The sequence below is a fragment of the Takifugu rubripes genome, chromosome 19 (genome assembly GCF_901000725.2).
Source record: "Takifugu rubripes chromosome 19, fTakRub1.2, whole genome shotgun sequence".
Taxonomy (NCBI): Eukaryota; Metazoa; Chordata; class Actinopteri; order Tetraodontiformes; family Tetraodontidae; genus Takifugu; species Takifugu rubripes.
Window position 1 is genome coordinate 17,952,137 of NC_042303.1, and position 25,133 is coordinate 17,977,269.

General features: G+C 46.1%; 1 protein-coding gene across 1 annotated transcript; it reads left to right on the forward strand.

The window, feature by feature from the left end:
• Positions 1-2,975: 2,975 nt before the first annotated feature.
• Positions 2,976-24,870, forward strand: LOC101073028 (integrin alpha-5-like). The gene is made up of 30 exons (XM_003973770.3): positions 2,976-3,340; positions 6,862-6,986; positions 8,256-8,356; positions 8,519-8,642; positions 8,833-8,894; positions 9,022-9,067; positions 9,178-9,303; positions 9,528-9,572; positions 9,777-9,820; positions 9,965-10,021; positions 11,568-11,620; positions 12,004-12,212; positions 12,363-12,554; positions 12,633-12,678; positions 12,765-12,878; positions 13,917-13,972; positions 14,327-14,484; positions 15,754-15,891; positions 18,261-18,328; positions 20,750-20,900; positions 21,027-21,119; positions 21,206-21,285; positions 21,398-21,478; positions 21,546-21,651; positions 21,750-21,905; positions 21,993-22,100; positions 22,873-22,986; positions 23,189-23,290; positions 23,385-23,507; positions 24,007-24,870. Exons 1-30 carry the CDS (start codon positions 3,141-3,143, stop codon positions 24,088-24,090), a joined length of 3,162 nt encoding a protein of 1,053 aa, XP_003973819.2. The 5' UTR covers positions 2,976-3,140; the 3' UTR covers positions 24,091-24,870.
• Positions 24,871-25,133: the final 263 nt, after the last annotated feature.

Genomic DNA, 25,133 nt, shown 5'->3' on the forward strand with positions numbered 1-25,133 from the left:
GCTCCTGTTGCTCCTATTGCTTATGTTGCTTCTGTTGCTCCTGTTGCTCCTGTTGCTCCTATTGCTCCTGTTGCTTCTGTTACTCCTGTTGCTCCTGTTGCTTCTGTTGCTCCTGTTGCTTCTGTTGCTCCTGTTGCTTCTGTTGCTCCTGTTGCTCCTATTGCTCCTGTTGCTCCTGTTGCTCCTGTTGCTTCTGTTGCTCCTGTTGCTCCTGTTGCTCCTATTGCTCCTGTTGCTTCTGTTGCTCCTGTTGCTTCTGTTGCTCCTGTTGCTCCTGTTGCTCATGTTGCTCATGTTGCTCATGTTGCTCCTGTTGCTTCTATTGCTCCTATTGCTCATGTTGCTTCTGTTGCTCCTATTGCTCATGTTGCTTCTGTTGCTCCTGTTGCTCCTATTGCTCATGTTGCTTCTGTTGCTTCTGTTGCTCCTGTTGCTTCTGTTGCTCCTGTTGCTCCTGTTGCTCATGTTGCTCATGTTGCTCCTGTTGCTCATGTTGCTCATGTTGCTCCTGTTGCTTCTGTTGCTCCTATTGCTCCTGTTGCTTCTATTGCTCCTATTGCTCATGTTGCTTCTGTTGCTCCTATTGCTCATGTTGCTTCTGTTGCTCCTGTTGCTCCTATTGCTCCTGTTGCTTCTGTTGCTCCTATTGCTCATGTTGCTTCTGTTGCTCCTGTTGCTTCTGTTGCTCTTGTTGCTCCTGTTGCTCATGTTGCTTCTGTTGCTCATGTTGCTCATGTTGCTTCTGTTGCTCATGTTGCTTCTGTTGCTCCTGTTGCTCCTGTTGCTTCTGTTGCTCATGTTGCTCCTGTTGCTGTTGCTGCTGTTGCTCCTGTTGCTTCTGTTGCTCATGTTGCTTATGTTGCTCATGTTGCTTATGTTGCTTATGTTGCTTATGTTGCTTCTGTTGCTCATGTTGCTCATGTTGCTTCTGTTGCTCCTGTTGCTCCTGTTGCTTCTGTTGCTCATGTTGCTCCTGTTGCTGTTGCTGCTGTTGCTCCTATTGCTCATGTTGCTTCTGTTGCTCCTATTGCTCATGTTGCTTCTGTTGCTCATGTTGCTGTTGCTCCTGTTGCTCATGTTGCTTCTGTTGCTCATGTTGCTCCTGTTGCTTCTGTTGCTCCTATTGCTCCTATTGCTCATGCTGCTTCTGTTGCTCCTATTGCTCCTGTTGCTTCTGTTGCTTCTGTTGCTCCTGTTGCTGTTGCTCCTGTTGCTCCTATTGCTCATGTTGCTTCTGTTGATCCTATTGCTCATGTTGCTCCTATTGCTCATGTTGCTTCTGTTGATCCTATTGCTCATGTTGCTTCTGTTGCTCATGTTGCTCCTGTTGCTGTTGCTCCTGTTGCTGTTGCTCCTGTTGCTCATGTTGCTGTTGCTCATGTTGCTTCTGTTGCTCATGTTGCTCATGTTGCTCCTGTTGCTCATGTTGCTTCTGTTGCTCATATTGCTCCTGTTGCTGTTGCTCCTGTTGCTCATGTTGCTTCCGTTGCTCATGTTGCTCCTGTTGCTGTTGCTCCTGTTGCTCATGTTGCTGTTGCTCATGTTGCCAGTGAAAACCTTGCAACACATGCAGCTGTGACAGTTTTCAATTCTAATGACAAAGGTCCTTATGTGTAAATGCATTAGAAAATAAACTTTTTGTTGTAGATTTTATGAATGGAACGTGCGTGAATTGACACGTGCACGTGCAGTATGTGTAGAAACCAAAAATGGCGCTCAATCGTGGTGCAGTTCAGGATTTGTGCCAGTAGGGGTCAGTGAAATCAATGTACTGTAACGTTGAACTGTTTTAATTTTAAAAATACCGTGTTATTATAATATTTTAAAGGACTAAACTATATTGACCCGTTTCACCCTTATGATGCCACCAGCTTCATTTCTACCTACAGCATTTGTATAGATTTTTAAAGCATATCCCAGAGAATAAATAGAAAGGGTCGATTTTAAACCCAACAGAAGAGACGTTGGCATTTGTAAGGAAAGTAACAGCATTAAGGTTTCCCAACATGTTGTTGTGCTTCTGTGCCATGAGAAAACCTGACAAACTCTGACAGAGAAAACTCTCTTTGTCTGGCCTTTATTGCCTTTGGCAGGCACTGCTTGACTCGCATTTTTTTTTTAAATGTAGAGGCCCTCTTTTCCTACACACACACACACACACACACACACACTCACGCACGAGCAGATGTGTAGGACACTTAGCAAGTTCAGTTCCAGCACAGTGATGAGAGATGGAGCTGGAGATTGATGTGTGTGGAGTTTCCAGGTTTAGTCACACTTAATTTTGCCCTGACATGTATTTTTGAACAATGCCAGGACTCCCTGACAGTCAGCAACTTCTGGTCCTTTTCTGGCCCACGATACTTTGAGTTCAGATTTTGTACATTGTGAAGTTTTGTCCAGGTGAAGATGCGAATGTTTCCTTGCGATTTTGCCTTTATTGACTGCTGCGGTTGCTGGTTCAACATTAAATTCACACAGATCCCCCTTGAAGATGTGGGGGAAAGTCAAAACATGTGACAAACACTCTCAAAAATGTGTTTTTGTAGGAAAGACAGCCCCACATTTCTAATTTTTGATGTCCTTTTCAGCAGTGATGCTGTGAGCTGGTCAGTAATGTCAGTAATGTCAGTAATGTTACACCACAACAAAACGTCTCAGTTCGGTTTTCAGAGGGAATATCTGATACTCCTCAACACTGAGTCATCCGGCCTGGAGTATTTTTACAGCCCAGCACATCTGTTAAAAAAAAAACAACCAGTTAAATGTGGTTGCTCTGCTTTTTAAACCAGCTCTTTTAGATTGATACTCGCACCAAGTCACGACTTGGGGTCATTTTATGATTTCTTCGTGTGGAACCGAACCTTGACGCGTTTCATGGGTTGTGTTTGGGCAGTAGATTGTAATTTTTAAACTCCACCCCAGCGAGACTCTCCTCCTCCTCCTCCTCCTTCCCTTTTCCGTCGGGCTCTGTCCTGCCCTGCCTTCACATTTCTGCGCTCTCTGCGGGGCAGCACACCGGACCTGCGGGCGCGGATCACCGATGACCTGCACGCACACTGCCGCGCGTAAAGAACGGCGCAGATGATGCGTGTTTGGCTTCAGCTGTTCAATGAGACAGAAAACGCGCAGAAAAAGAGATGGACATAGTTCGTGGACCTTTCTCTTGCCGGCCCCGGGGTGGATGTTGTCGGCGCGCCGTGTGGTGTGTACCTGTAGTGGCGCTTCTGCTGCGTCTTTGCGCGGCGTTTAACTTGGATGAGCAGCAACGCGTCGTTTTCAGCGGACAGCGGGGAAGTTATTTCGGCTACTCGGTGGAGTTTTTCAACAACTCATCCAGGTAGGGGCTGCTCACGTTTTCACAAACCGCCCCTTACGCATTCGGTTAAGACATGTGCTGCTGGTGTGTTGCGTAAAATACTTTTAATCAATATTAATCAACAGAAAACTGCGGGCGCATCAACGCAAAAAGCATCAACAAAATCTAGCAAACCACGCTGCAGGAATCATCTCATAACGAGGAAGAATATTAGAAGGTCTCTGATTGCAGTCGGATTAAGGTTTAAAGGGATCGTAAACTCAAAAATGACCCCGTCAAAGGGGTTTCTGAGGTCATATTCAGCTCACTGTTGCTACACACGAGTAATCAGCTGATCACATGTAAACACAAACACCAGGATGACAGAATATCAATAAGAAAACAAGAAATTTGGATTTTCTGTCTTGTATGAAGAAAGGGATCCTGGACATTTGGTATTAAAGTATTTTTTATTTTATGGAAAACTTTTTATGGGTAAACTATGTCTTTCATATCATCTATTTACTTGATTGATTGATCGCTAGATGTGCAGGGACTAAACCAGGTTATCAGTCTGTTTACTAAACCAATTTTAACTAATCAGAACTTTTAGCATTTTTCAATATCTTGACACCTTTGACTCTCTGTCCCTCTATCTCAGGGTCTCTCTGTCTCTGTCTGTCTCTCTCTCTGTCTCTCTCTCTCACACACACACACACACACACACACACACACACACACACACACACACACACACACTCACTCACTCACACTCCCTGGATTCCGGCCCCAGTTTGATTGAAAACAGCCACATTGCGTGACTCAGATAAAGGGTTTTAACCTGATGTCCTGAATATGAACTAACGAGACAGAAGGAGGTGACGAGCTGCTGCGCAAGACCAGACACACCCTTTTATTTACAAAGATGTCTCTATGGTACACAAGAAAACTGGGGCTTTATGGTGTTTTATATGCTACATAAGGAGCTGCAGTTGGAGCATTTGTGCATTTAGTTATTTGTCCAAACATCCTTAAAGAGCTACAAAAGGACTTGGTCGTGGAGGAACAGAGACATGGTGTAGTCAGGGGTTCTAGGATGGGGAGGACCCTGAGGTTCCTCATGTGGGCATGTGATGCTCCTCCTGGGATGATTGTGGTTCAGATTTGATCTGAGAAGCTTTCAGAACTGCTGTCATATAAAGAACTTGTGACACACAGACGGAGAAGGAGCCAGAGTTACCGCCTTCTGTCATCTCTGTTGGGCTGTAGATGTGAGACTGTCTCATTAATGCTATATAACGTAATCTCAGGCAAAAGTCAAGCAGAATCGCTTGTCACACTCTATTGAAGACAAATGTTTTCAACACTAACTTTTGAAAATACCCTCTGAAGCAGTAAAGGAGAAATTAGTAAATTGATTCCTCCAAGAATGTGTGATGACACTGCTGGAACACAGAATGTTGCATATTTCCGCCTCTTGCAGCGGTCAAATACCTTCTCAGCCAGCTGTTCGCAGCTGTCAGAGCTGTGCGACCCCCGTCTGAGGACTCAGCGTATGATAAAAACAGCAACCTCAGGCTTGTCATCTGCTGCGTCTTCTGTGACAGAGCAGTTATCAGAGTTATCATAACCTGTTGGTCAACAGAACACTGGACCATGTTTGCTAGCTGCTCCTCTACCTGTGCAGATTATTGCTGTTCCAGTTGTATCTTATCAGCCGTGTCTCAGCTTTCTACTGCTAACAGTGGATTAGACTGAGCCTTGCAGGTTGAGTTTTCTCCATTTTGTAGCCATTAGACCCCCGTTAGTCTGGGTGCAGCAAACTCACAAGACTAATATTCCTGTTGGAAATTGCCGCGAGAGTATTCCATCGTGATCCTTGTCTGGTTGTGCACAAACAATGCAGTTGGAAAAGGATCCGGAATGATTTGGGTCTGCTGACGGGATTGCCCGTCCATGCTGTCATGCATTCTACCAATTACCAGATTGTTCGTCTGAGGGGAGCCTTGTTAAAGTTGCTTACCGCCATCTCTGTTGGCCCTCAACACGCGTGTGAACTTTACGTTGGGACAGAGTAACATGCATTTTCATGGCCCACCTCAATCAGAATCTTAAACCAGAAGATGTCTTACAACACAAACTAAATTCAGTCTGTGTGTAAACTGTTGTTGATACCAACTATAATCTAAGAAATGTGATGTTTTTAAGTATGACCACATTGATAGCAATTATGCTAATGTGACCCTTGTGTGACTTACATAGCTGTAATAAATAGTCGTTCTTGAGTTACATGAATGTTCTCGATTCACCTTAAATCTCACCAACCTCTTTATTAAATGTAAAGAGTAAAACACTGAGGTTTCCGCCACAGTTCCACAGTAAAGTCATCCCAGCCATAACTGTACCTCAGTCGGTCAGAGGCAGAATCTGGACAGCTACTGTAAAAGTGTGGTATTTCACTCAGAGTTAATATTTATCTTTGTAATTCAGGCTTTAGTTCATGCAAACACAAGATAAATTAGAGTTATTTCATTCTTGGCCACCCACTGATGTACTATTCATAAACCAAACACAGCAGATAGATATCTGTCTCATTTATTATTACAGCTACTACAACAGCCTCGATTAAAATCACTACTTTCCAGTTATTCTCTCCTGAATTGAAGTTGTTTTCATGACCCTCTGCCACTTTTATGATGTCACATTAAGAGGCAAACAACACACACACACACACACACACACACACACATTATTACATTTAATCAATGTTAGCCGGATAAATAGTGTTTTGAAGAAATGAAGTAGAACCTAACAAAGTAGAATTCACCAGCCCATAAATCCTCCCTCACAAATTACATGTTCCATCCTTGACCTCGCTGCACCTCCAAGTCATCTCCCGTTGAGCAGATGTTTGTGCCAATTTGAAGCAAAGGAATTCTTATTGCAGGTCTCAACGCAAGCGTCCGTCGTCGCGATGCTGCACATTAACTGCATTTTATTAACTTACAAATCCACACATGCAGAGATCACAGGGAGTGGCTAAAGGCTCCAAGTCCTGGGCTGCTTGAATAGAAAGCCACTAAAAGCCCACACTGATGTCAGAGGAGGAGCTGTGGAGTGAGAGGTTTATAAGGAAAACTCATCCAGCCATGTAAATATTCCTCCTCTGCATTCCAGACTATTTGAGGGAAGGGGATCACAGAGTCTGCCTGATATCTGCTAATGTCATCAGTCACCACTGTCTTCAGTTTCCCTGAGCACTCCCCCCCAGAAACCTTAAAAGCATCACCAAAGTAATGCTGCAGAAACAGTCACACTCTCACAGAGACAGCCATCAACTGAGGGAGCGCATGAATCTTTCTTACCTTCATTATGGTTCCAACCATAAAATGTGTACATTTTTAGTGCAAACCTGGTTGTTTAAGAATGAAAAACAATGGTGATTTTTTTCATCATTTTAAACCCGGGGGACGACTTTTATCCTTTCGGCTGCATACACCAGCACGATTTATCCAAAATAAGAAGCTGTGTAGAGCTCCTATTATTTCCTCCTTTCTGCTTAGTTTCAGTATTTTGATCGGTGCTCCCAAGGCCAACACCAGCCAGCCCGACATTGTGGAAGGAGGAGCTGTGTATTTGTGTCCGTGGAGCCAGACCAACTGCAGCATTGTCAACTTTGACACGGAAGGTAGGCTGTCTCCTTAAGGGAGAACTAACGCTTATTTCCCTTTGGAGCCAAACTGTACCTTCGAATCCCAGAGTCAGGATGTTCCTCACCCTCATATAGTGACTTTCAGTGTTCCAGGATACAAAACTGAACCTTGAGACAGAGCTGTAGAATCGCGCGTGTGGCCAACTGACCATAAAAGTGGTTGAAGAAGCAGGAGGCAGCGTCCTGACTGACACTCCTGTGTTTGACCCTCAGGTCAAAAGTGCAGCTCCCCGCCTCCTTTGAACAGTTATAGTTAATTCCATATGGTCACAACCTCTGTTACAAATCTGCCCCGTCATAAAAGGAAATACTCTGGAAAGAAAGGTCTCGCTGCTTCGCTGCAGCTCCTGATCCAGCCGCTCTCTCCTTCCCTCAAATTCAGCCTTTGATGCCTCTGCTGTGTTTTAATGGTGGTCCACTTTGGGTCGCGGGCCGCTTACACTATTTGCAGAAAGCTTTGATTTCCTGTCGGCCTCCAACCCAGAGTTTGTGCTGTTTAATTAGGTCCGAGTCATTACGGGGACGAGGACCCCAGAGGGCCCGGACTGCCCCGAGCTCTGCGAGCAAAATAATCGCATTCATCACAACTGCAGGAAGCGATAAGGACCACCATTTGAGGATCACAGGGCCTAAATGATTGCACACTAACATGCCAATATAAACTGGCAGTTTCTGGAGCTGCGTGCACAAGCGCACACCTACGGTCTGTTTACCGTATCTTGGATTTCCCATGAGAGGGTTCAGGGCTCGCCGTGTGTTTGTAGACGCTGCCCAGACGCTTGTTAACCCAACAGGCACGCCAAGTGGTAGCAACACACAGCAGACGGGACGGGCAGGAAACATGCCATGTGCACGTGCTTCAGCTGGGAAGGCAGGATTCACTCAAGGCTTTGAGGGCGGTGACGACTTTTCAAGGATGCTGAATGAGGGGCGGTGACTGTTTTGTTGAAAGGAAATTGGTTTTTACTAAGAAGAGACAATGATCAATGACTAAAATAAAATAGAAATTAACAATTTGGCACACGTGCACCCAGTCGCACACACTCGCCTGTGGCATCCTGCCAGGGCCTCTCGTCAGAACAGACCCCGACACATGAAGGAAGAGTGCAGGAAGCGTCTTCATAAAAGCTCTGACGCCTCCAAAATTCCTGCACCGATTTCTCATCTTTTCTGTTAAAATGTGGTTTCGTTTCAGCATCCAGGAAACCTTTTTGGAATGCGTTTTTCCCCTTTTTTCTCTTCCAGGTGATCGGTATTTCTATATAAATGATGTGAACACTCAGGTTGAGTTCAAGTCCCGTCAGTGGTTTGGTGCTACAGTCCGTTCCCATGGTAACCGCATCCTGGTAAGAATAAGTGAGCGTGCCACCAGAGACGCTCATCTTCCAGCAGGATTTTAATGGAGAGCTTAACACCACATTATTAGCCGCGATTGCGCAGCCTAATTTTTGACATTTCAACCTTTTTTCTTCCATTTTAAAATGCGAGGTGTCCTCTTTGCTTCCCAGGCTTGTGCTCCCAGGTATTACTGGAGGACCGAACACAACACACCTTTTGCTGATGTTACTGGAACGTGCTTCCTCTCAGTGGACAGCCTGGAAACATTTGTGGAGTTCGCCCCCTGTCGGACAGGTGAGTTACTGCAACGACCAAATATATCCTCAAGATAATACAAAGAAGGGGCAGGATCGCTTACAGAGGCAACAGTGCACAGAACAGCCTGCGTCCCTCAAATGGAGGCAGTCACGCTGGAGATTGCTTCAGCTTTCACTTTTCCTGATTGTTTATTAGCGTTTCTCATGTTTTGTGCTGCTCGCTGCAGAACGGCATGGACCTGCTGGACAGGGCTATTGTCAGGGGGGCTTTAGCGCAGACTTTACCAAGGTAAGAAAAACACTGACGGGAGTTTTCCTAGGAGCTCGCATGTTCTCCCGTCTCGATTAGCAGAGATTGTTTGAAGTGCTCGGTGACACGAACGCTCCTCAGCTCGGGCCGCTGCTGTGTGTTGCAGGACGGGAGGGTCGTGCTCGGGGGACCCGGCAGCTTTTACTGGCAAGGTGAGCGCTCAAGAATGTGGAACCGCCTGGGTTTTCTGAAGCCAAGGAAAAAGCGCCGAAAGCTACGACGGCCAACAGTTGACCTTTAACCTTTCTATGAAACACCGCAGGTCAGCTGATATCAGCCACCACAGAGGAGATCGTCAAAGCCTACTACCCATCCTACTTCCTGCTCTCTGTCGACGGGCAGATTCAGACGAGACAGGTGGAGGGCAGCTACGACGACAGTTACCTAGGTGAGTTATTATGGGCTGTCAGCTTCTTAGTCCTACTACTAACAAACTTCTTCCACCTAAAATCACGATGGAGCAATTTGTAGTCTTCTATGAGCTATTTTTTCCATTTCATTTCCATATTTTGTTGGATTTGGGAAATAGCTGCGTAAACTGTGAAACAAAAGTCAACCCAAAGATTGTAGCCTGACTCTGAACCCGTGCGTCCGTGCACGTCTGTCCTGCAGGTTACTCTGTGGCTGCTGGGGAGTTCAGCGGGGATGGTGAAGAAGGTGAGGGTCATATTTACAGTACAGGGAACCAGCGTGCATGGCTGGGTCCAGAGTTTAGTGACCCCTGAGCACCTCTGTCAGTTATTCATCAGTTATTCTCACACCATGTGTCAATCATGCATTAATGTTAACAGATGCACACAAATGAAGAAGGTATGTGTTTTCACTCTGTTAAATATTTGTTCTTTTCTTCCCTCGGAGCAGATTTCGTCACAGGAGTCCCAAAAGGACTCATGCTGTATGGTTTAGTAAGTGACCCGCATGTTTTGCTAGCACAGAATTCTACATACAGGATAGTGCACGTGCAATAACTAGAGCTGCAGAATGAATCATCGTAGCTTTGAGATGTTCACACGTTCCGATCAACAGTGATGTCGCCCGTCTCGTCGTAGGTGTCCGTGTTAAGTGGAAGGGATCTGAAGTCTCTGATCAACCTCACAGGGGAGCAGGTATGTCCAGTGGACATTGTCCAGATGAGACTCTTGCATTAGGTGGGGGGTGGGATGAAGGAATTTGCCCTGTGGAGAGGAGGGGCAAAGGTGTAGCTTACAGTATGCACAGCTCATGGGCTCCTAAAGCTGCAAATCAAACCCAGAAACAGCAGGCTACAAAGACGCTCGACTCGTATTGGTTCAGCATGTGCTGTTGCACTGGAGGGGTGGGGGGTGGGGGGGGGGTCTGACAGCCCTGGCCAGACTCTGGGAAAATAGAATTGGCGGAAACTTGCTCACCTTAAAGATGTGTTTGCAATTTCAGCACCTATATTAAAGCACGTGGAGCCAGAGAGGATTCTCTTCTGGTCACAAATAGTTCTTCTTTTTCTGTTTTAGTGAATCTGATGTCAGTTTGAGGCTTAGGGGGGGATCTGATTCTCTTTCTGAACGTTTGGACTGTTTGACTCGAGTCAGCTGCAAAAACACACCCGAGAGACTTTATGCAACAGCCGCTGGCGTCTGGCTGAATGAAACTGAAACTGTTGCCATTTTTATGCTCTTCAGCAGCAGATCTGTTCAGCTGGGCTTTTTGTCCTAACTACACATTCAGATTGTTCAGTTTATTCTCCAGCTGACACCACAGTACTATAAGATCAGGGGTCTGCTATTAAGACTGAGCCCCAGAATGATTATTAGAGTTATCATTAACAATAACGACAATAATTACAATACTAGGTTTGGACCCTCAAGGTCACTTTAAAGGGTAAAAATGGAGAACACATGGGAAAAGGTTCATTTTTTGTGTTTATTTCCTGTTTATGCCCAGTCCCACGTTGATCTATTTTGATGTGTTTTAGAATGATACGACAGGATGTGGCGTGCACTTCTATAATAGTAGCGGTGTGTAGTGGTGAGCTGTTGTTTCTATAGAATGACTACCATGTCTGATGAAGCGCTTCATCCATCAGTACACAACAATGAGTCTCTTGTTTTGGTTCCATATAATTACAGCACTTTTGTTTGATTGTAGCTGGTGGTTAGCATTAGCTAAATAAATGTCGAGCTGAGGAGTGTGAAAACCGAACTGTTCAGTGTTTTCCTGCCTTGCTGCTCTCACCTGTGGCCAGATGAACATTCCAGAGGTTTAGATTTTACAGGATATGTTGATCCTGTTTCTGAGAGTGCTCGGCCGACCTCCTCCATGTTATCAAAGGGAATTACAGCAGAACCTTGTTCTGAGCCACTTACAGTGTGCTGGTACAACCAGGTTTACACGTGTGAAAACACAGAGTCGCTGCTAAAGCAGAAACCTTCATCTTTTCTTGTGTGAGGGTGTGTGAGACCTCTACACCCAGACCCCCGGCCTCTCCGAGTTCACAGAAGCTCTAACAGAGCTTTGTGGAGCAGAGGAGGAGACAGAGGGGACCGAGTAGGACAACCTCCATGAATGATACAAAACAGAAAAGGAGAAAATTGAGAGGGTGAAAGAAAATTAAAGCAAAGATGTAAGCACATTGGTGTGATTACAGGCTAACTGAGTCACGTTTCTAATGTCTTCCAGATGGGCTCCTACTTTGGCTACGCAGTGGCAGCAACTGACATCAACAACGACGGGTGAGGGACCAGAGTAACACGGGACAGATGACGGTGGCAGTAGTGGTGGGACCGTGACGTGAAGCGTAGGCTTTGAGGGACAGAGAGTAAACAAGGCAGTACTGGAAGTTTCCCACACATCAGTCAGCTGTTCTCATCTAGAAACTCTTACTTTTGCTGCCCCCAAGGTTGCTATAACCATCTGCTTTAGCTTCCATTTGTAGAACAAGACCATGTTCTCTCCTCAACTGCATTCATGCAGAAAAATGGAACCCATTAAACTGAAGCTGTTATAGATTATTATCATCATTATGATTATTGTGTGTTTGTGTGTTCTAGTCTCATTTCTCCTCCATCCATCTTCTTTCACACCACTTGTCTCCTGTATTTGTTTACCTGTCCAGTCTGGACGACCTCTTGGTGGGAGCTCCCATGTTCATGCGTCAGGGATCCAGCGGCCGCCTGGAGGAGCTGGGTAAAGTTTACGTGTACCTTCAGAAGGGCCCGCTGCTGCTGGAGCCCAGTCAGTCCCACCTGATGGGTAAACAGGCGTACGGCAGGTTCGGCAGCTCGCTGGCTCCGCTGGGTGACCTCAATCAGGATGGATTTAATGGTATGTGAGCAGAACGCTGCAGCACTTTCGGCCAGGCCTGGTGTTGTTTGCTAAAGAAAATATGGTTTTACACACGTCACAGATTGGCTTTGTTTGATTATACAGTATCCAACTTTTAACTTCTCCTTTTTCTGGGTTGTTTATCACCAGATGTGGCCATTGGCTGCCCCTACGGAGGAGACGACCAGCAAGGACTGGTCCTGATCTATAATGGCCGTTCTGGAGGCCTGATGGACACCCCCACTCAGACCCTCTCTGGCCAGTGGGCTTTCAGCTCTTTCCCGGCCAACTTCGGCTTTGCCCTGCGGGGCAACACAGACCTCGATCATAACGGGTACCCAGGTACTGCAGACGACCGTCGGGTCTCATTCGTCCATGAACATTGGCAACCTGCCGTGAACTCACTTTAGCTTCTTGCAGATCTGATTGTTGGTGCGTTTGGTGTCGATAAAGCGGTGCTCTACAGGTACGTTACACTAAACAATGTTATTGACGGATCGGATGTGGAATCTTCTTGTTTTCCTACTCATTCTTGGCCTTGCTGTCACTCAGGGCTCGGCCTATCGTGAGCGTCAGTGCGTCCCTGACTGTGCAGCCGACCCTGTTTAACCAGGAGGAGAAGACCTGCGAGCTCCTCACTGGAACAGGCCCCATAGCTGTGTCTTGGTATGGGTGGAAATATCTGCCTTTGAAACATACATTTCCATCAGGAGATTATATGTATTCCATGTTTATATAAAGGCCCCCAATCTACAGTATTCAGCGTCATCACAGCAATATTTTTACAGTCAAAGAGTAGCTAAGGAGTGAAACAGAACATGAAAAGCAATTCAAATGTTATGTAACAGCTTCAGTTTCCAAACGCCAGCTCACGACATGTCAGATGACTTCATGCTTGCCAGTTTCCTGTCCAAGCTGCTCTGAGCTCTACTCTCAGTATTAGATCCAGTCAAGAAAGGGGGAATTCACTCCAGCTCCAGCAAAACTCTTTCCACCAGTTTCACCATTTACACATTAAACCCCCATTATTTTTACAGCACTTTGAGCTGCCTTCGCCCAACAGGGCGGCATTTTAGATTCTGTCCCTGTAGATTTATGCGAGTTAGTCTCATTTTGCCTATTTTTGGTGCTTCCATGAAAATACGTTGAGCAGAAGTGAAAAGGAGAAGTTGGAGGGAGGCGGAGGAGGTGGATGGAAAGTTGGGTGCTGTTATTACAAGGCTGGAAAAGGATGTTGAAATCAGCGAGAGCGCCGGCTCGCACTTCCCTCATTTGATTATTATGTCACAGCTGGTCTGTGAATAAACACACGATGACGATACTCCATTATACATATATTAGTTTGAAATAAAAGGAAGTCAGGATGTAGGCGGGGCTGAAAGGTTTCTGCACGATTCCACAGCTCTGTGGGCTCTAAACGACTTGTCTTATTTTGTAGAGGCATTTTTCACGAACGATTGCGTAAACATATCGTGTTTTCCTGCCTCATTGCATCAGTGCGGTTCCTCTCCTGTCAGCCCTGCTGAACCAGTCCTTACTGGTTGACCTAAACGTTCTCTGGTGAATACTGAAATCCGTGTGCAATCCTCCAACGTTGCGTACGGGCTTGGCGCCGACGTGCTGGCCTGACTGCAGGTTTAAACAGGAAGTGCAGAAGCCAAAACTCATCTATGATCGCTGAAGGTTTTGTTCTTCTGGTTTTAGCATCAACGTCAATTTCTGCCTGTTGGCTAATGGGAAGCACCTCCCTCCTCATCTAGGTGAGACACACACACACACACGCACACACACACACACACTCTCACAGATGGTCCCTATTATCTTGCTTTCTTTGTGCTGCCACAAGTATGCTGGACCTCACTGTGGTCAATTTGGCAGTTAGGATCAAGATAGAGGAACAATAATGTAAATACAGCATGACTTGGTGGGCTCCAGCACTTTATAAAGTGAGTGTTTAGGTTAAGTGCATCGATGTGTACGCTCTGGGCTGTCTATAGAGCAATGTGGTTGATAGCAGTGCTTAGAAATACACATATACTGTTAACTGCAGATTCCTTCTACACACTTATGCATGTTGAACTGCTGACAGTGTGCATTGTGTTTTGTATGTGAAGCCTTTGTGGTGGAGCTCCAGCTGGACAGTGTGAAGCCCAGTCAGAAGGAGTCTGTCAGGAGAACTCTCTTCCTGGACAGCCAGCAGCCCAGTTTGCTGAAGAACTTCAGTCTCTCTGATGGAGGCCGCTCGTGTCACGACACCCAGATATATCTCAGGGTCAGTCACACAAAACAGTCAAATTCAGGACGACTACAACTTTCTATCAAAGCAAAAATAAATGTTTTACAAATGCTCGCAGCTGCGGGAGAGTAAACGTGGGACTGCAAATCATATTAATGTAAATATGCTAGAATGCTAATGCTTTGCAGACACGTTACACATGTTTGTTTTTTTTATACACGTGCTCCTGATTCTCATGGCTGTGCTGTTTCCTAACATTCATTTATTATTACCAAGCCACCTATTTTTCACCAACGTGCGGTTTAATCGAAGCGGAGACTGAAAAAAAGTTTCATTTCCTTATTTTTCTTTTCAAGCCACAGCAGGACGAGGACGTCATGTCTCTGTAGGAGAGCTAAAGTTCAGCAACAGACGCTGACTATAAACAGTTAAGAGTTTGATTATGAAGACAACATCACAAACTGTTTCAGGAATGACATATTTTTGGGTTTCCGGACCCTTTAAGTCCTCCAGACGTGTCCCTGCTTGCCAGAGCTGAGCAGGATGGGCGTTGGACACGGTTGTGGACAGAAACGTTCCAAGTGCCTGTTCTTGCTAATATATTTAACGGCATCTTAAAATCGACCTTTCTGGATTTTTGTGGATAACACTGGATCCTCCTGCTGGATCTGGCTGAGCCTCTAATTCCGGAGTGTTTTGCACCTGTGTCACCAGGTGAGCGTGATTAAGTCGTCAGCAGGTTGGAGGTTAACGTCGTCCCTGACAGACCCGGTTTGAAGTTGCTGTTTGAGGTCAAACTGCTACAGTACCGGCGGTGTCGTCACTCAGAGGTCGACCTGATCAAAGAGACGTTTGCTGTCGTCAGGCAGCGATCTGAGCCCGGAGCTCTTTTCACCTCAAAACAAACAGTTTGAATGATAAAAGTCAAGCAGCACAGGCTGAACGCCACTTATTCCCCTTTTAGTCTTTCTTCCATCGTTACAGACTTCACATCAGGTCTCGGAGATACACTCAATCATACGTTGAGGCCATTTTTCACATTTCTAGACTCTCCGTTTGTATTTTGTATTATATTATTACATCTTTAATCAGGAAACAGCCCAATAAGACAACAGGTGAGGGAGGTGTGTGCATTTAAGTTCCCACATGAAAGAATCTCTCTGTCCCTCTGCCCCTCTGCCCCTCTGTCCCTCTGCCCCTCTGCCCCTCCGACCCTTTGTCCCTCTGTCCCTCTTTCTCTCTGTCCCTCTGCCCCTCCGACCCTTTGTCCCTCTGTCCCTCTGTCCCTCTGTCCCTCTGTCGCAGGCTGAAGACGAGTTTCGGGATAAGCTCTCTCCCATTTACGTCAGCCTTAATTTCAGTTTGGATCCTCAGGCGTCGGTGGACCAGCACGGCCTCAGACCGGTCCTGAATTATAACACAGAGCAGCAGATACAGCAGAAGGTACAGTACGTGTGTTCACTCTTCATAGACGAGGGTTAAATAAACACGACAAAGCAGAGGTCAGGAGGTTCTTTGTTGGTGGAGGCTGATAATTCAGCCACCAACTGAAGCTGTTATTTACCTGCCTATTAAAACAGATCGTCCCTGAAGGCATCAAGTGCATCCAAATCCATCCGTCTTTTCCCGGAGGTCCCATTTTCTAAATTTCTTGATCCTCCAGATATAAACTAATCATAGATTAGAGCTCTTATAGAGCCGCGCTCGTTTCTGAGCAAAACAGATTGTCACCATGATAATTAGCAGTGTGCAGAAACAGCTGGAGTAATTGAATTTCATTAATTGGTGGTTTGCTCTGCGTCCACCCATAGTTTACCATCAGGACATTTTCAAAGCTGGATGACGTAATTGGCCATTTTTAAACCGACATCAAATAGAAGGCCCCTCTATAGCACCAGAGAGCACGTGGTTCTGGGTCTGTGGGCGGTCCTGACAGAGTAGAGCTGATTACTGCCTATGGGCTCCATCGCTGGTGTTTTTATTTTCCGATGCAAAGAGTTAGAAAGTTTATGGAGCACCAGGGAGTCACGGCTGTGCACAAACACAGAAGGGAGGCTGACAGCGCTGGCTGGGTGGGGCGGCACCCAGCACATCTGGTTGTGGTTTGTTTATGTGTGCTGCCAGTGGCCTCCACTATCACGGAAGAGACCAAAACGCGAGTGATACATGACAGAGTGAGTGTGTGATGTGGGTGTGTGACTGCGCACGTCACGTGCTTGTTACTGGCTGGTTCGATCGAGCTAGAAAGTCAAGGCAACAGTTTCAGACGTTTCTGATCGGATATGAAGTGACTCAGCTGCGTTTTGCTTCCGAATCAATCGTTTCTGCATATTGGTGGGTGTCGTCCCAGAGGAAGCTTTTATTTACTTTATTTATAGTCCGTGACGGATGTCCTTAAAATAAGGAGCTTTGAACATCACATTAGCTGCTTCAAACGCAGAGGAGCCGTCCAGAGCGCTTCTCTAAAGCCTGCACATACCTGGAGGATTGATGGATTTCTAGGCCTGTTTGTGGAGGTGTTTTAGTATTCCTCCAGGGAATAAACGCTCATGTTAAGCCTTCTCCTTCTCCAGATATAGATGGATGTTTATGTTGGTTGGGTACGGTGAGGCACGGTGCTGCCCTGAACAGAAAACACTCACAATATGTTGAGCATTTTTCTTGCTATGTGAACTATGGGAACGTCCCTCAGCCCGTGACTCGCAGTGACCCTTTCGCTTTCATCAGTGTCCCCCGAGGTGGCCTTGTAGCATTTCTGTCCGCATATGCACATTAATCTAAATAAGGGGTGTTGAGACCCAGTCCTCCCGGGCCTGATCCGGCCGGGTCTTCTTTCCTCCCGGGCAGGAAATCGCAGGTTTACCTGGTAGGTCAGAAAATCTGGTGAGATCTCAGTCATGGAGGCCCGGGTTTCAACAACCCTGATATAAATGAAAACAAACCTATCATATGGCTCTCGTGTGGCCGGGCAGGTATGACGTTTACAATATGTGTATGTTTTCATCACTTCTGGCTTTGAATTTGAATGAGCCGACAGTCGGCGTGAGCTGCTGGGAAACCTGGCTCACATATGGAGCGATGAGGAGATGAAAGTAAAGGAAGATGAAAGGTGGTTTGAGGAGGGGAAGATAAGTCGAGGCTCATCATTTCATCCCAGCGAGTCTATTACAGAGTGTGCATGTGCCTGTCTGTTTGGTGTTAACGGACCTCTCCTGTCAGGAGCCAGTGTAAGAGCAGCCGCTCCGCACTCAGACACATCTAACCATTGCCAGGTTGATTCCTCTGTAGCATTCTTTCAGAATCTAATGCTTCCCAGATGTTGAGAGGGATGAGAGCCTGGCAACTGTGGCACTGTAGAGCTACACGGCAGAGAAACGGTTGACCTAAAGAGAGGAAAGCAGGGGAAAATGTAGCGGCGGTAAAAGAATCCGTCCAAGTCACATGCTCCATTAAAAACGTCGTATTGTGCAAGACTGAAGGACAAACGATGTTACAAAAGTGAGTCTTTTCCACAATAATCCCATTTTTGGCACTCCTAAGTCCTCTCCATGGTGTGCTGCCATTCATCTCCATCTTTCCCACGTGCACACGTCTCATTACTGCAGCTAGCATGAAAGGACAGTTGTTGCACATATGCAGGATATGTATGTTATACCCTCCCTTATCCTTTTATTAAAGCATGAGCTTCTGTAAACATCCACTTCCTTAATTCCATTTGTTTTCTTCATAGCTTTGGATCCGTTCCCCGGATCAGAACCAGCGCTCCATCCTTCCCGTGCCTCCATTTATCTCTCCCTTTCGCCTGTTTTCAGGTCCAGATTCAACTGGATTGTGGGGAGGACAACATCTGCGTCCCTGACCTCAAGCTGGCTGTTTACGGGTGAGCGGACGTCATTAATCTACGACTTTACCTGATTTATCTTCACACAGAGGTGCTGGAAGTCTGACTTTTCTAGAAAATTCCACGTTCATTGTATGGTGGGGAGTTAGTGAGCTGCTTTTTTGCCTGCGTTGATCGAGGCCACACAGTGTGTCATTGTTGTATCTAACTTTGTTGTTGTGTTGCAGTTCAGGGGCTTCATGTTGCGTATTAATGACTCACAATATCTATTTTATTGACATTGTACACTTGATGTCTGGGACGTTTCTCCCAGTAATTTCCCAGCTGTTCTGCAGCTGCATGAAAGCTGTTCTTCCTAATTTTTCCTAATTCCTAATTGCTTCATCTTGTTAGCTATTAACAAACCCCTCACAAAACGTGTCTCAAAGTTCTGGCTTGAGTTATTTAAGAGCGTAACATTATATTGGAATGGCCTAAATGGTCTCTTGGGCCGTGCCCACGTTGGAAATGCTTGAATGGGAGCCATCAGTAAAGATAAAGTGAGTCATTAATTTGCATGACAGTCCTTGTTTCAGTGTGCAAGCATGGATGGAAAATTGATCACATGCTGTTTGGTGACTGTTTGGTGTCCGATTTCACTCTGCGTGCCCACTTTTGACTCGTTTGTGGGTCTGAAATATAGAGTACCATTTGGTAAACGGTCACGTATAGCCAGAGTTCAATGTTATAAACCTTCCAAAAATGGCTCGGGCCACGTTGGAGGGCTCCAGGTTTTTCCTTTTTTCTGTTTCTCTCTTCTCCTGTTTTAAATTTATGCCATTTGATAATCTCCTTTCTAGGCCTCAACAATGCACATATGGTTGACTTTAAACTGAATGTAAACCCGTTCAAGAACTTTGAATTCATGGTTAGTTTTATAGATGATTAAAGGTCCTGCATGCTTGATGTAAGAGGAGAGGACGCTTCTTACTTGTGTAAATAATTCAGGAAACAAATGATTGGACACAGTTATTAGCTCATAGCATGCCTACGCTAGCATGATTGCTGGAGGAAAGAATGACGAATCTTGGTGCTCACTTGTTATTGTTATTTATTAAGTGTTCTTTTTTTATGAATGAACTTCAGCACAATGTTTGGCTGCGTCTCAGCTCATTCATAAAGTGAACACACACCTTTTTCTGCAGTCTGCTGAGTCTTTATGGTGCTAATTTTATCGTCCTGGAAGGTGCAGAAGTGAAGAGCGGAAACTGAACATCTGCATCTGTCCCGGGATCCCAACTGATGAAGCACTTTAAAAACATAATTTCCTTTCGCTTTTGTCTCCTTAAGCTTAGAACGAAAGGTCCGTCACTGGAGATTTATTGTTTCCACTGGCTTCAATCATGTTTTCTGGGCTCAATTATCTGGTGTTTAATGTTCCCATGAACTAAAACTCAGTGGTGAAGAACGCTGTACTTCAGGCCTGGTCTCACCATCTGCTTAGTGTTGCTATTAGGGAATCAGGGTTACTTTCTCCATATTTGCTAAACTTGCCTGAGCTTAATCAAAATCATCTGGTGGTTTCTTTTACCTAGTGAGGGGGTCACTGCGTCCAGGCCCTCTGAAGACAGGGGGGAGGGGAGGCGGAAACGGAGGAAACAAAGAAAGAATCATTATTCTGACCTCTACCAGACTTTCTCCTCTTTCTGCTCAATAGAAACATGAATTTACCACCACAGAACTTGCAGCTCTTGGAGAGAGTTGCAGTCGCAGGGTGTCAAAAGGATTTATGGCTGCGCCGGAGGCAGCACACAACAGTGTCACTGTCAACGTGCAGGAGCGGGGAGGGGGTGGCGGCAGCAGGGTTGGGGGGGTAGTTTCCTGAGACGAATGGCCGTGATCAGATTATTTGTTTGCAGACAGATGTGCATGAGGAATCAGCCTCTGGGAAGCAGCTGAAACAGAGGAGCATTGTCCCCTAAATGCCTCACATCTCTGCGTTTTATTACGTTTTAGGTTTGCTTGCTGGGTATTTTGTTGTGGCTCACACCAAATTACAGGAGTCAAATGAAAACACACATGCAGGCGCGCGCACACACACACACACACACACACACACACAGAAGCAATGGCACCAAGTACACACTCCAAGTGTGTACTCCAGGCATTCACAGGTCTGTGGCAGTAGTTAACATCTGTGCTAGCTTGGGTTTCACCTGTGAGGAGGGGATTCTTCTGCCATTACCTGCTCTGTCCATCTGGGAGGAGAGAGCGTGAATGTGCTTTGTGGGTCAGATGGTTTCTGAGGAGACGGGAGCGTCCGAGGAATAACCGAACTCTGTTTACTGGCTGCTCGCTCATGTGTTAGAGCAGCGTTTACATTGATCAGAGCAGATTCAGTCAGAAGAGATAAACTATCCAACACAGGCCCACGATGTAAAAGTGTTTCATTTTGAGTGACGTCGCGGCGTTCTCTCGTAGTGACCGTTCAGAAGTTTACCTGGGTGAGGAAAACGCCGTCACCCTGACCTTCAACGCCAGGAATGAGGGAGAGGGCGGGGCTTATGAGGCAGAGCTGTACGTGGCGCTGCCATCGGAGGCCGACTACAGCGGGATATTGCGCAACAACGGGGTGAGCTCCACAATCTGGTGGCGACTGCGTGCGACTGCTCTGATCTTTAGCAGTGAAGTAATGAAACCACTGCAGGTTTAGCTGTCAACATCTGACTGACGGACGGTGTTTTTCTGCCTTCGCCAGAACTTCACTCAGCTGACCTGCAGCTACGAGGCTGAGAACCAGACCCGCTACCTTGTGTGCGATCTAGGAAACCCCATGAAGTCTGGTACCAGTGTAAGAACCCAACATGTCCTCCTTGACGTATGCTTCTTGATTTCTCTGCCCTAAATGAATCTGAATCGACCCTCTGTCATTGGTAGTTATGGGCTGGCTTTCGGTTCACTGTTCCCAGACTGAGGGACACCTACAAGACTGTGATGTTTGAGCTCCAGATACGAAGGTGGGCTCAGGGCTGTGTGACCAGTTAAGGTCAAACAGCACCTTTTCCTTGGTGAGTTTCCCATGTTTCCGTCTTCACCTCAGTCCACAATTACATGTTTCTCTTATTGTAGTAAAAATGCAAACAACTCAGAGAGCGAGGTGGTGCCGTACGAGCTGGAGGTGGCCGCGATGGCCCGGGTCATTCTGCAGGGGTGAGGCGGCATTTCCAAAACATCATTTAATCATAGTTGCCGTTGTAACTGGGCCTTCCTGTCTCAGCGTGTCCCATCCAGACAAACTCTTCTTCCCCCCTCCGAACTGGAGCCTCAGTCAGAGTCTGAGGGAGGAGCAGGACATCGGCCCTGAACTCCAGCAGATCTACGAGGTACAGCAGCTTGGATCTTTGGAGTTGTGGCTGGTAGCTAGTAAAGACGCCTCAGATCTGATCTGTTCTCGTTGTTTCCTTCCAACTGCCCTCTGAAGCTGGTGAATAACGGCCCCAGTGCGTTCAGCCAGGCGACCTTGGAGGTGAGATGCCCTCTGAGGGCTCAGGGACACCCACTGCTCTATCCCGTGGAGGTGGTCACAGAGGGGCCCCTCAGCTGCTCCTCCAAACACCTGAACACCTTGAAACTGAAGGTGAGGACGCTCAGACGGGCGTCAGAGATCCGGTCGCTCCGCAGAGACCCTCCAGTCAACGTGACTGCCGATGTCTTCCATCTGCAGCTCCGTCCTGCAGCAGCTGATGGTCCCATGTCAGTGAAATCCAGAAGGGAGCATCAGATCCAGAGGAGAGAGCTGCACGCCGAGATCCTCGCTGAACACGGGAACCTGGTGAGAGAGAAGCAACACAAGTTTTGCTGCACTACAGCCAGGGCGGGTTCTGGACGCTGGTGTAATGAACTTACACCAAAATAGAGCCATTGTATCAGAGGCCGCTGTGTCCTCTGAACTGGCAAAGGATTGAAACGATGATGAGATTTCTGCGGAGGAAATAGATCAGCACTAACGAGCTCTGGACATCATCTCCGGCCGCCTGCTGTAATTGCGCGTGAGATGACATCAATTATCTTTCTGACTGTAGCGACGTGCATCCAGGCAGCAAACTCCTCTTCCTGCTGCTGCCGTCTAGAAACATGTTTTACAATCATGATCATTACATAAATGAATCAAATTAAACGCTGGAATTATTTCCAATAACAGCGATGTAACCGTAAAGCGTAGTAAAGAAAAACTCACCCAAAAAACTCACCTTTTAATAAAATAAACGTGTTCTAAAGAAATAAGTCATCATTTATCCTTTTATACAACTTTATTCTCTTAAAACTTCACGTCGGGACACAGATTGACATTAAGACCCAGACCGACTGGGTGTGGTCAGGAGAACACCATAAATTAGTGCTTACGCCTGTACCAAAGATAGAAACTGCTGCACTTATGTATAGCTTCAAAAATGACTCTGCATGCGCCAGATGTGCTGCTAAATTTAGATGCATCAGTCCAAAATCTCTTGTTAGGAGGAAACGCCGCAGGGGGACGCTAAGTGCTATGCTAACGCCGCCACGTGCGGCCTCGTCTTTACCGTGTGTCTGACGTCCTCCTGCAGACGTGCCCTCTGGTGGAGTGCTGGCAGCTGCAGTGTCACGTTGGCCTCCTGGAGAGAGGATCCAGTGTCATCCTGAAGGTGCGCTCCAGAGTCTGGGCCGAAACCTTCATCGAGGTGAGTGGGCTCGCCCGCGTGCACGGTGCCCTGGCGGGAGGCCTCCGCGCTCCCTCCAGGCTCCCCATGGAGAGGAATCACAACCGATGCCATTGGCATCAACACTTCCTGTGCAGATTTAATTTGGACAAAATGATGCACTGAATATCCGATCATTTCCATCCGCCATGTCCCGGATTCAACGATGCTTCTCCGTCCTCAGCGGCCCTACAAGCATTACCTTCTGGAGTGTTCCGTACACTTCGCAGTGGACAAGATGCCTTATTCCATCCCTCCCAAATTCAAGTCATCCGGATCCGGGAAGGTAAACTCATCAGGATTTGCTTATCGGCTTATTTCTTTATCGCGTGTTTCAGTCCAAACCTCCGGAAGCTGAATGGTTCGATTGTTGCGTTCAGGTGGTGGCGGCTGTCACGTGGAAAAGGACGGACAGTTTGTTCTTTGTCCCAGTGTGGATCATCATTCTGGCTGTCCTAGCTGGCCTGCTTTTACTGGCCCTGCTCATCTATCTCCTCTATAAGGTAAAGCGCCTGAACGCTTCAGCTTCGGATGGATGATCACACAGTTCTGGCTGAGAGTCTTACGATGTTGTTATGAATCTTCGTATTTAAATCTGCCAAAAAAACTGGCTTAATCTGTTTAGAATTGGGGGCTCAGAACAAATATTTGGAATTTAAATGGACCCGGAATGTTGCGAACACATTCCTCTGATGTGGAAATTACATTGTACAAAGAAAATGCCACCATAAACATAATCTATTACTACAACAACACATAAAATGTGGCTAAAAGTTTCTGACCGCTCATTTTCCTGTGATGTTTGAGACCATTGGGGGTGTTTTCCTGACCGCTTTCTAACATTCATAACATGTTGTCATTACTATTGGCAGAGAGCGACGTAGAGAAACAGTTATAAATGATGCGGTGCAGATCTTCTATTAGAAGGAGGACATATTCTAATTGTCAGATATGTCTTGGATCGATCTGTTTTGGATTTTGCTTTCATATATTTCCCTGCAGATGGGCTTTTTCAAAAGGTCCGATCCATATGGTACGACCATGGAGAAGGCCCAGCTCAAACCTCAGGCATCCTCTGAAGCTTAGATCCAAGACGGAACCTCGACTGCAGCTGCTCCAAACAACTGGAATTATTATCACGTTGGCAGGCAAATAAGGAAAGATGTAAATGGAAAGCAGGCAGCCTGAAGGGACAGTTGTGGGCGCCGTATCACTGGAACACACAATATCTGGTGCTGCACTAAAAGATGCCGAAGCAGGAAAGTTGACAAGGGTCAAGCACTGGTATTTCATGAACTTGTATCTGAAGTTTATTGAGATTTTAGCAGAATTAGCAGCAGCCAGGATTTGCTCCCTTTGAGCTCACTTGAGGGGGGGATATTTTCTATAATGTGCTTCATACTTGATAGATTTGGAATTCACACCCTTTTTAGTACAGGGGAAAATGCACCCCCAACAAAAAGGCACTAAAGTTGCAGTATCTTTATTCCCGGAGTGAGTGTTTGCAATCCTGGTGTTCTTCCTTTTGTATGAATTATTCACAAGATTTTATTTATGATGCAGTGTCTTTGCTACCAGTTGCTAAATGTTGTGCTGTACTCTCTGCAGGACAATCCTGAAGAAACTGCAATGTTTGATCTGAGTCTCTCCCACATTGGGAGGTATTTTTTGTGTCTGTTGTGGTCTGTGTAATGTATTCTTTTGTTGATTCATCAATGTTGTCACCCAGAATAAATCTTAATGTGTATTCTGACAACAGCATCGTGCTTACTGTAATATGAGTTTTTTTTTCTTTTTTAATACCATCAAAGTGCTCATGATTCAAAACCGTTTTTAGGGATCTATTAAAAAAATACTTTGATGCCAAGTTGTTACATTTTTTTTGGTCATTGGTTTCTATGAAGTTATTTCAATAATATATAACAAAACTAAACAATTGCCAAATACAAACAATACCTCGACTGTCCACTAGAGGGAGGTCTGAAGTCCAGGCGGCCTCTCCGTTGATGGTCCACTACCTCCCCCTGCAGTTCATTGTTGTAATTACAGCACCGGAAGTGTCTCCTGATGCTTTACGATGCCGACACAAATGAAATAAATCCAAAAACTCTCCCAAAATACATCTTTTA